The sequence below is a fragment of the Dromiciops gliroides genome, chromosome 4 (genome assembly GCF_019393635.1).
Source record: "Dromiciops gliroides isolate mDroGli1 chromosome 4, mDroGli1.pri, whole genome shotgun sequence".
In the NCBI taxonomy this organism is placed as follows: Eukaryota; Metazoa; Chordata; class Mammalia; order Microbiotheria; family Microbiotheriidae; genus Dromiciops; species Dromiciops gliroides.
In genome coordinates this window covers 35,239,994-35,252,097 of record NC_057864.1, presented here as the reverse complement: position 1 = coordinate 35,252,097, position 12,104 = coordinate 35,239,994, and the positions used below count along the sequence as shown (strand labels likewise).

Sequence of the window (12,104 nt, the reverse complement as noted above, 5' to 3'; positions counted from 1 at the left end):
ATCAAGATGGAATTGCATTCCCAAGCTATATATAGCAAAAGGCCTCAGATGAGAGGAGGAAATGGGAAGGGAGACATATTAAAATTAACTAGGAAATGATTTAAATTCTTGTTTTGAATCGGCACCTCGTTTTTCATGGCCTTTCTACAGGAGATACGTTTATTAAAGAATATATTTATATTTTCATGAATATCTTTGGTTGAGAAGAAGCATAAATGGTTCTAGAATAGTTGTCTCCAGATGTGAGGGATGTCCTAACTCAGTGGTCTATAGGGAGTGCCCCTGGCTTCTGAACTCTTCACAGCCTGGAGGAGTCCCACCTGACAGTCAGCCCATCTAGTAAGTGCAGTAACGGAGACCTCAGTGTAGCTCATCAGGTCTTGGTACAGAGTCTGAAACACATCTGCTGCTGCTCCCCCATCTCCTCTTCCTGCTCCTGCTCCTGTGATACCAACATTATATAGTGAAAGCAGCCCTTTTCTTTCTTTTCTAACAGGTCAGTCCCTTCCATTTGAGTTGCAAATTATTTAATTTGGGTAAAAAACAAGGTAAAAAATGAGTCAGCAGTGTCTCTTACCAGGAACTAACCTGTTTTAAAATGTTTTGGGGAAATTTTTCTTCTGAGACCTTCGTGTAAACAGACCAGCTAGTCCCTAAAAGTGATTGCCTTGATTGTTTACTACAAAGGACCTTTCACCTGGTAATTTAGTTGGAATTGTTTAAAATGACTCGTTTTATTTTATTTTTTTGGAAAATTGTGCTGGATCTAGCCTGCTAACTGACTTTGGGGTGTTCCAAACTCATCTCCTTCTGGAAGTCAGCCCTGCCACAGACGTTTCTATCTGTTTCTAGGCTGACTTCTTTGCAAGTAACAGATTGATAACATTGACAAGTGTTGAGACCTTGCCAATCAATAGTGGCACTGGGGAAGAGTTCATTGACACCAACAACCGTATTTCTCCATTCGAGTACAAGACCCTTTGCTTCTAGAGCTCAGATCAATAGAGAGACCTTGTACAGCATAAGCCTGAAGCTGCTTTCTGTGTTCTTTGAGGAGCCTTTTCCCCAGTGGGTCAGAGCTGTCTTTTCTGCTAGATTTCAGCACAGCCGATTAACTGGAAGTTTACATGTGATTTACCTGTCACAGTGTTTCCATCAGAAGGTTCTTAGTAATGTTTGTTGCTGTCATCAGGATTCATCAAGGCATTTTTCTAATTTGGTTTAGTTGCAGGACAAAAAACATTTAGATTTTTTTTTAAAGATATTTTTAGCAATCATAATTGTATTTCAGAGCTAACAGTACTTGTACTTTTCAGCTATTTATTTCAAATTCTACACCTTCATTTATTGAATGATAGAATGCAACTAATCTAATCATTTAATAACCATTAAATTAAGTAACGTTGGTACAGCGAAGGGAAAGTTAAACAATTTGCCCACACGCACTGAAAGTGCTGCATCTTGACCATTTATGTAATCTTAAAATTATTTTTAAAAGTCTTTTGGGGCTTTTAAGAACAAGGAAAGGAGCTGTGCTTACCTGTTTTTGTCATTTATTCTGCCCATTTAAACCTCTGGATACTTTTGTTTGTTTCTTTTTAAACTGCTATCAGCACAGCATCTATAACAAACACACACAAAGTCCTTTTCTGTTACTTGCCCACACTTGAACAGATTCCTTTAGGGAAGAAACTGGGAAGCAGGAATGCATCCAGAACATAGCAACCAAGAGAATGAAGGGACTGGAGTGCATATGATGATCTTTGAGGGGGCCAGGCTCCATTAGCCTAGGAAAGACTCTTCAGGCATTTCATTGGCTCCAGAGCAGAGCTGGGTGCAGTTACAGAGAGGCAAGGTGAAGCCAGTTATTGGGGAAATGAATTAAAAAATGAGAGTTAGTCCAAAGCCAATGAGCTGCCCTGGGTGGTAATGTCCCCATCGCTGAATCTTTTCAGGTATTGAGAGAATTCCTAGTCAGCCATAGGCTGGACTAGATTGGGGTTCTTAAAACTGGAATCTGGGCACTTGGACAGGAAAAAAATCACATCTTTATTTTCATATAATTGATTTCCTTTGTAATCCTGTGTACTTTATTTTATTCAGTTAAAAATCCTACCAGATAAGGGGTCCTTAGGCTTAATTAGACTATCACCAAAGAGAACTAAAACCAAAAAAGGCCAAGAACTGATGCTCAAGATGGTTTCTCTGGTTCCTTCTAACTGTGATTTGCTGGAAATGGGTCATCGTCTTATATTTAGACACTAGAGTTGCCAGTTCTTTTAGAACACCACACTGTGGGTATTATATTTATGGCTGTGTCTGCCTGATCTTACAGTTAAACTGCTTGGAGTAAAAGGGTCTGTTGAAGAATTGGGACTTTGGGGCTCTTGGAAAAGGAAGCAAGTGCTTCGTAATCATTCCCACGGTGACCCCAAACAAGACGTGCGACTTCACTTTACTGGGCCAGTCCCCTGGCAGTATTCCCAGAGTAGTGATCAATCCTAAGGGAGCTGTTGGAGAATCCACAGAGCAACAATGATTGAGGGTTCAAAGACCTTCTCAGAAATGCAAGTGGGTGAGAAGGGCTTTCCAAACGCAGAGTGCTCGGGGTGAAGCTTGGTGTTAGGTGGTTTTGATGAGATTTTCTTGGATGAAGATCTGGTCCGACAGTCTCAGCAATCTTTTTAGCCATCGTCCCCTCTTTGCTGCCTCGAGAGCTCCTGTTGCCCGTGTTGTTTCCTCCAGAATTCCTTAACACTTCTGCTGAGGGCTGGGCAAGGCTTCTTTGGCTTGTCCTGTCAAAAAAAGGTGGGGGGGGGGGGGACCATGTGTTTTCCACACCATTTCTGGCTCCCATCTCTGTTCAACATCAGTATTATTTGTGTAAAAACAGAGCGAGATTGTTATTTTATTTGAACTTGTATTTACCAAATGAAAACCGTATACCATCTTTGGTCATTTTGCTGTCATGTTCAACTCTTCATGACCCCATTGGGGGGTTTTTTGGCAAAGATACTGGAGGGGTTTGCCACTTCCTTCTCCAGCTCATTTTACACATGAAGAAACTTGAGGCAAGCAGGGTGAAGTGACTTGCCCAGAGTCACCCAGTAAGTGTCTGAGGACAAGATTTGAACTCAGGAAGAGGAGTCTTCCTGACTCCAGACCTGATGCTCTATCCACTCGGCCATCTAGCTGCCCCTTGCATACCATCTGTCTACTACTATATACCACCCTAGGTCCGTAAACCCTTTTCTTTAACAAATGCCAAGCACACCCTTCTTTACAAAACCTGGCTTTTGTTTTATTCATATTACTATACATCGTGTCTCATCTGGAAATAATAGAGAGTTAACTTTTTCACAACCCAGAATTCACTGGCAAGTCCTGTGTTCCTCTACTGTCAAGGCCCAGTATGGAATATTAGTGTCATCCCATGGCTACTGAAAAAGCTTCAGAGCTAGCCTTGCATTAATACATGCTGCGTCCAGAACGAGGAAGGCCTGACTTCGCTCCACTTCATCCTGGTCTGATGGCATTCGAAGTAGATGGAGACTGCTCTATTAAGGAACTTTTGGAGCCTGATGACTCTGGGGTGGGGAAAGGTCTGGCCGAGGGCGAGGGAACGGTGTGGGGGTGAACTAGATGATGTCTCTGGTGCCTTCCCTTTGATTTTTTCTTCCTGTCTCTCACTCTTTTTCAGGCTGACAAATAAAAATATCATTCACAAGCCTGCAGAATGGACCCTAATTGCTATTGTATTATTATCGTTGTAAGTACACGTTGTTTTTAAATTCTAAATAATGTTCTATAGCTAATGTGTATGTGCATACATATATACATATGTGTGTGTGTTGGGGGGGGGTGCTTCAGTGTTGGTGTCCAAAAGCCAAGCAGCTTTTGAAGAATTTTGTTTGAAAAGAAAATGCTGTTAATTATCTTTCCAAACGGAATTGTAAAGGTTCTACCTTTTCTCTGTACCCTGCTTTGTATGGTGTGAAGAATACTTTCTTAAGTGATCTATAATTTGTGTGTGTGTACACACATGCATGTATACATGTATATATGGGTATGTGTGTATATATATGTATATATACATGTGTACATATACGTGTGTGTGTATATATACATACATATATATCCTAATCACTTTCTTTTTGCATTTTTAAAAATCTTCATTCCGCAGAATTTGCAGCAAAGACTATTTCAGTTAGTCCTTTTTGAAATAGGAAAGTTCTGGAAATTGGGAAGATGAAAGGCAAGGCTATCAATGTGAATTTAGTATTGAATGAAAACATTTTAGTGGTCATCCCAAAAGCCTCGTCGTTTAGGTATCTCTGACGTACTCCCCTAGCTGATAAGATTTCACTTTTCTTCCACATATTTTATCATTAATGGCATCCCAAAACTCCCTGTAGACCCTATTTTCCCCAGTTAATATGAAATTTTAAAGTTCAGTGCACTTAAAAGAAATAAAAACAATCCTGCTACACAAGCCCACATAAAACATTTAACATGGATTCGCCTTTTAAGAAATCACTGGTGGGTTCTCAGGCTGAGCCTTTCAATAGGGTTAAAACCATCAAGTAATCTTCGTGTGTTTTTCAGCTTGAATTACAAAATTGCAAAAATCTTATTTCAGGGACCATTTATTACCACACTGCTGCTGCGGCTGCTCTGGGGCTTGTTGGGTCACTGAAGCCTGTAGGACATAAAAGTACTTAGCAGCCATTGCCAAGTCAAGGAGTGTCGTGGGCCAACACGAGCCGTGCCCAGCCCTGCCTGTGCTTCCTTTGATATTGCCTCAGTCTGACACATTGTTCTGGCTTCACTGTCCCAAGAAAGACTGTACCAGGGGCATTATTAGCACAGGCTTCAGCGAGCCGGCCCTGTCTGGGTCACACTGCCCACCTACTGCTCATCTGATTCATTAAATCAGAACACAGAAAGTAACTTTACTTAAGGCCATGATATAAATTTTTTATCAACCATAAGAACAAATCTTTTGTCATTTTTACCATTCAGGCTTCCAGTTGACTTGGTAATTTGTGAAACAGATCTTATGAATTTTTCAGAGTTCCTCACATTTCATGAAATTTGTGAATATTTTGGTTACTAACAAAAATATTAGTGTCTTTGCTCACCTGTCCTCTCTGATGCCTATGTAAGCACTATTTTAACTGTACTGAACTAATTTAATTGCATTAAAGGAAAAATAGCATTTTCCTGCCAAATTGGAGACCCCAACACCACAGTAATTTCAGAATCTTGCTTTCTTGAAAGTCGGTAACTGAAAGGATCTTTTCTTAAGCATAGTCTGGTTGTCTTATAAGCAGTGTGATGCCGGTACACCATTCCTCTTTCAGACCATTGCAGCTGAGTTTATTAGAGAAAATGCAGGTGGTAAAAGACATATTGAAATCTTCAATAGATCTTCTAAGTCCTAGTTCCTTCCTTAAGTTTAGAGTTAAGTGCAGGTGTAAGAAAACTTTTTTTCAAGAACCATTGGCTCACAAAAATAGCAGCTTTTTGAGAGATGCGTATTAGGTGATAGTACAGGAAGACTTGGAACTTGTTGAATCAGTGAACCCAAAGGCCGGTTGATCTGGGTCTTGAGTGAGCAGGCAGGAGTTTTTCAGCATCTAAGATATCATTTGCACAGATCATCACTGGTGACTTTATCAGGGGGACCTGGCCAAGAGGTGCCCATGATGGTCTGGCACAAATCTGCTGTGATCTTCATTATGGAAAATAGAGGTGGTCACTGACCCCTTTGAGTACAACTTTTGGGTGATCTCTCTTATGCCATTGCTAGCATGGAAGGCCTCATTAATGACACGCTTCAACCTACTCACCATTTTGATTCTTAGGAGGGCATTGCTTTCTGAGATTTGCAGCGTTGTAGTGTCACCCAGAACGTCATTGTTTAAAGGATGGGGTTTGGGGGCAGCTAGATGGCGCAGTGGATAGAGCACCGGCCCTGGATTCAGAAAAACCTGAGTTCAAATCCGGCCTCAGACATTTAACACTTACTAGCTGTGTGACCCTGGGCAAGTCACTTAACCCCAATTGCCCCTCAAAAAAACAAAAAACAAACAAACAAAAAAGGATGGGGTTTGTTAGTAAAAATACTGGGCAACTTTACTCTGAAGAGCAATCCAATACAGTCTCTTCCTTCTCTTCAGTGCTGGGCCTAGCTCACTTTCTGTGGCCAATGTCTCACACACATGCATGCATGTGTACATAAATACATATATAGCTATTTTTATGTACACATATAACAGTGCATGCAGATATGTTTATATAAGTGTGTGACTAGTTCTATTAATAAGAAATATTATGGAAGCAATTTGGAGAACAGATTAGAGGAAAAAAGAGTAGTGATGGAAAAATAGGTTGGACTGTTTCAACAGGGACATGTGGTAAAGTCGCCTTGGGAAGTGAAGTTAAGAGATTTGCACAGGTGACATTCAAATGTCTTGGTAATTACTTGGATATGAGAGATAAGGGAGGTAGGGAAGAATCAATCAGTGAGCACTTATTAAGTATGTAGCACAGATCTATGCTTTAAGAATATTATCAAGGATGTAAAGGAGAGGGAGAGATCCTGGAGACAAAGATATCAATTAGTAAGCTATTAAAGTAGTCCAGGCAGGGGGTGAAATGGCCTGGATGAAGGGGTTTGTGTTGGGATTAGAGAGAAAGGAGTCAAAAAGATTTAATTCACAAGACTTGGCAACCAATTGGCGATGAGAAGAGTAAAAGAGAAGAGCAAGCCAACGAAAACTTGTAGGCTGTAAATAATACAAAGGTAACAATGGAAGACAGGGTGGAGGGTGGAGCAACAGACAGAAAGAGAGGAGTTAGAAAGAAAAGCAAGTTTAAGGGAAATCTCATTGCTTGAGTTTGGGGATATGTTGACTTTGAGGTGCTGATGACACATCCAAGGAGAAATGTCCTCTAAGCAGCTGGACTTGCTGGTCTGGAGTTGACAACAGAAGTCATCTACCTAGAGGTAGCAGTCAGAGCCATGGGACCAAGTAGGGAAAGAGGGTAAAGAGAGAAGCAAAGAGGATCAAGGACAGGTCCTTCATGAGGTGTCCCACAAGGAGGAGTGGCAGAGAGGGAGAGGTGACAGCCAAGGAGACCAAGAAAGACGGGCTGGAGAAGTAGGAGAATGTGGCGTGTCTAAAGCTGCAGAGAAGACTCTCCTCCAGGTAAAGAGTCAGCCATGTCAAGAGCTACAAAAGAAGGAAGGGACTTGGACTTGGCTTTTAGAAGGTGATGGGGGGGGGGGGCAGACAGCTAGGTGGAGCAGTGGATAAAGTACCGGTCCTGGATTCAGGAGGACCTGAGTTCAAATCCGGCATCAGACACTTGACACTTACTAGCTGTGTGACCCTGGGCAAGTCACTTAACCCCCATTGCCCTAAAAAAAAGAAAAGAAAAAGAAAGTGATGGGTTTCTTCTGAAAAAGCAATTTATGTATAATTTTGAGAATTGGAAATCAGATTGTAAAGGAGTTACGAAAAGACTGGCTCGTTCTGAGTTTCTGAGCTCTAAGACCAGCCATTGATGTAGGTGGAGTAGATTTGAGAGGATTGAAATCAAAAGAGTAAGTTGATTGGCGGGGTGAGGTGAGATGAAAGTCCTTTCTTTCTGCTTGCAAGTGTGCTCAGATCCCCCCAAGCTCTCCCCTCTCAAGCTCTTCTCCCATCTCCTCCCTTCCCTTCACACAGTTTTTTGAAAAAAGCTCTCACTATCCCAAGCTCCCCTTCCTCACCACCCACTCTCTCCTGAACCCTTGGACTGGGTTTTCACCCCCTTCTGATTTTCATCTCCCCCAGGCTGTATCCCATGGGCCCCCTCTATTCCACCTGTGCCCGGGGCTGTAATGGATCTTAGAAGTAACAGGGAGTCTCTGAAGTTTCTTGAGCAGAGGCATGATGTAGTCAGGCTTGAGCTTTCGGAATTTCTAGATGTGTGATGGGTAAAGTCAGCATGATTTCATGATTTCTCTCCAGCTACGCTCAGGAATAGAGAAGCCAGACACTGGCTAGTCAGAGAAGAGGATTCATGGGTTGGGAGGCAAGAAAGTTGGGAGGACCAAGGACTCTAGGGGTTCATTAAAGGTGCCAGCCATGGGATAGAGGTGACCTGTGTAGTCAAGTGAAATCAGAGTGGGCAAGTGGGCCAGACCAGTAGGGATGAGCCAGGGAACCAAGGGTCCCTCTACAAGCAGAGGGACAGTGGGATGGCATAGGTGTGCTGGATTCCAGGGTGGCCGGGGTGGGGGTGGGGGGGTCTCCAAGACACGTGACTCTGCTGCTGGGCGTCTGAAGTTGGGTGGAGGATTTTACAGGTTAGGGTATAAAAGAGGCCATGGGCCCTAGTCTGAGAGCTGAGCATGGCGTAGAGGGGTTCTTGATCCAGGTACTCAGGTCATCAAGAATGCCCATTAGCAGATGGTGCGTTCCTGGAAAAGCTTCTGCCCTTCAAAGTGTTGACATTGAAGCGCTTTTCCAAAGAAACAGTGTGACAGAAGGGGAGGGGGCAGTGCTCTGGAAGAAGAACCCAACGGCTGCCACCACCAACTAGAGCAGTGATCCCCCTGTGCTAAGGGCACCTCCTTCAGGCTCACTGGCATAAATGCTACCTCCATCTACCCTAAACGCAGCCATTCTTCAACTTAATAACAACAGCCAGCATTTGTGGAGCGCCTGAAGGTTTGCAAAGCACTTTTCAAAGAGGACACTTGATCCTCACAATCATCCTGGGGGGGAGGTGCTATTATCGGCCCCATTGTAGAGATGAGGAAACTGAGGTCAATATCCTGATGTCTCATCCTCAGGTCACACACCTAGGAAGTGTTGGAGGACTTGAATTCAGGTCTTTCTGGCTCCAAGGCTAACGTGAGTGTGATCATCGTCACGTGTGGCCAGTCCTCAGACTGCAAGCATGCAGTATAGTGCGTGGCCCATCCTGGAGGCCCTCCCCCTACTTGTACTTCACCAGCACAGCCAGGGTCACTTCCACATCCTGAGGCTTGGAAGTGTTGGTCAGTCAAAGTAGTCACGAGAGCTGGTCTTATTTCCCTGCCTCCTTTCTCTCACAGCACATCTCCCTGTAGGAAGTGCACAGCCCTCAGAGAGCAAGTTGTTGGGCTGTCACACAGAAACCAAAGGTCTTGGCTTTGAGCTGTCTTGTCTCCAGCACCAGGGTGGGAGCCCACAGTGGGAAAAGTCAGCACAAAGCACCAAATTGCCCAAAGTAAGTTCTTCTCTCACATCCTCGTGCTCTGTGCCGCTTCATAAAAGTGCATTTGCTACTCTGTCCTATTATCATCCCCCCCAGTAGAGTATGTTCCCAGGTAGCAGGCGCTGCTTGTTTTTGTTTGTCTTGCCTTTTACCCTTTTACATAGTCACTCAACAAGCATTTAGTAAGAGCTCATGATGTACCAGGCACTGGCAGTGTTTCATGAGTGTATGTGAGGGAGAATAAGCGTTTGGAGAGCAGGATCAGCCACTTCAAAGCATCTTTCAACACAAAGAGACTGGTTTTTCACATACAGGAACATGCATACAGAATGAGTATTACTCTTTAAAGCAATCAGATTCCTCAGAACATTTTTTAAAATTTCTCTTTCGTTACCATGAACCTCCAACCCAAGGACCCCTCGAGAGCAAAGCTGGTGCTGGCCTAGCGCAGAGGGGCCCTAAGAAGAGGGACTGAAGCTCAGAGCCAGGGGTAAGCTTTGCGGGAGGATATTGGCAAGCCCAGTGACCAGTAGAAGTTTACACGTGTGCTGTAAGCCGGCTCTTAAGTGCTGCATACGTTTGGAATTGGCCGAGCAATATAAACACAAATTACCAGCAGGGCTAGAAGTTGAGGAGCGTTTCTACCTTAAATGTATTCATTCTCCCCAAATTCAATTGGAGAACCTTGGCCAAGAGGCCACTCCCTTGAATTCTGGTAGGTTGCCATTAGTTGTACATTCCAGGAAGGGTCAGGTAAGCTCAGGAGGAAGTCAGAGGGAGACTCATGTTGCTTTTCATGGGGATTTCTAGCTATCAAATGAAGCAGAAAAAGACCTATTCATCATTACTAGGAAAGACTAAAAGGGAAGAAGAGACACGGGCCACTCCAACATGGACACTTGCTGTTCTCAGCTTATACCCCTGATAGACTCTAATGGAAAGCTTTCAAGAGAGTTTGCTAGAAATGTCTGTTTCCATTTTGTTTATTTGAACTGGCTGGTTCCAGTGAACTGTGGTCCACTTCATGGGCAAGGCCCGTGCAATGGTGTATTCCCTCTAAAAGCTTTGGAACTGCCTTAGCTGTTTAGGGAGTCGCGTGTAAGCCTTGGGAAGTGGTAATTAAACAAGTCTGACATGGCCGTGATCACCAAACAAAAGCCATCAGCGGACACGTGCAGCCACTTTAGGTAAACGGCTACAGAGAGACTCTGGAGAATTACCCCTCGAGAGTCACCAGGCACGAAAGGAGGGGTCTGACTAAGGCATGTTCCCTTGGCAGCCCCTTTGTAAAGCCTCACCCTGGCGGACTCTTAAGTGAAATGGTGACTCACCCTACTGCGAAAGAGGAAGAGCCAAATCCTTAGAAGTCATCGTCTGCATCCTTTCTCTTAAGGTGTTGCCATATTTACACCTCTTTAAATATGGCCATAGGTGTTCCTGTTTGGATAATTTGATAGTTGGGGTGGTTTTTGGTTTTGGGTTTTTTTTATTTTTTATTTTTGCAGGGTAATGAGGGTTAAGTGGCTTGCCCAGGATCACACAGCTAGTAAGTGTCAAGTGTCTGAGGCTGCATTTGAACTCAGGTCTTCCTGAATCCAGGACTGGTGCTTTATCCACTGTGCCACCTAGCTGCCCCCAGTTGGGGTGGTTTTTAAAATATATGCATTGTGACAGAAGCACGCAACTTCAGTCAGAGGGGTCCCAGGCAGGAATCCCATTCTGTCCCTTTCTGTGTTCTGCTCTAAAAGCAAGTGATTCTCAGACTTGAATCTGTCTGTCCTGATTTCATTTGGGGCCTTTACTCTGGCGCTTGGGCCTTCAGGTCAGCATCTTAGGCTATTGGGGTCGTAGGCAGAAAGAACTTTCCTGTGGGATCTGACACACATTTTGAATTACTCACCACTATAGAGTCAATAGCACACAGAGATGGGATTTTTGTTTGTGCAAATCTTCAGTTTTGTTTGCCATAGAATTCTGTGTATTACATTACTTTATCAAGAATATACACAGGGGCAGCTAGATGGCACAGTGGATAGAGCACCAGCCCTGGAGTCAGGAGTACCTGAGTTCAAATCCGGCCTCAGACACTTGACACTTACTAGCTGTGTGACCCTGGGCAAGTCACTTACCCCAACTGCCTCACTTAAAAACAAAAGAATATACACAGATGAAATTTGGTTTCTTTAGATTGGTTCAATATGAGACTAAAGATGGTTCCAAAGTGGGGAAAAGACTTTGGACCACTGAGGGACACAATAAGAGATGTTTGATTATTTTTACAGTTTAAGAGGGGAAGCAAATGGGAACCTCTTGTGGGACTGTCACATGGTGATTCAGGAGATATTCTGAAATGAAATTTAAATATTTCATCTCTGGTTGTGTTTGATGTTTAGACATTTGCTACTGGCTAGTGCACGTATTTACCAAGGGGGAAAAAACAATGTCTTGGTGTTTGTTAAAACATTCTTTTTTGTCCTAAAAAAAGCGGGTTTTGGGGAGGGGGGCGGGGCACAATGAGGGTTAAATGACTTGCCCAGGGTCACACAGCTAGTAAGTGTTATGTGTCTGAACTGGATTTGAACTCAGGTCCTCCTGAATCCAGGGCTGGTGCTTTATCCACTGTGCCACCTAGCTGCCCCCAAAAAGTCATTTATTTTTGACTTTTTATTCCCTCCTCAACAAGATGTTTTAAAAATGGAAGCTAAACTCACAATATCACTCCCGTGTCCTCTAAGACAAAAGTTCCATGGCTTCCCAATCTGAGGCCAGCCTGCCTCTCTGGAGTGACTGCACTTGACCCCTCAGAAGTCCTCATTCCAGCCAAACTCCCACCTCCCAGAATGCCTGAT

At 43.6% G+C, this 12,104-nt stretch overlaps 1 protein-coding gene across 4 annotated transcripts in view; it reads left to right on the top strand.

The window, feature by feature from the left end:
- RPAP2 (RNA polymerase II associated protein 2) overlaps positions 1-12,104 on the top strand; it is an 80,399-nt gene that overhangs the window by 31,137 nt on the left and 37,158 nt on the right. For all 4 annotated transcript variants that reach the window (XR_006352821.1, XR_006352820.1, XM_043964799.1 and 1 more), the window contains exon 11: positions 3,701-3,769. Coding sequence is in view for 2 of the 4 variants with exons in the window: in XM_043964799.1 (XP_043820734.1) it covers positions 3,701-3,769 (69 nt within the window). In the remaining 2 variants the exon portion in view is untranslated. The remainder of the gene's footprint in view (positions 1-3,700; positions 3,770-12,104) is intronic.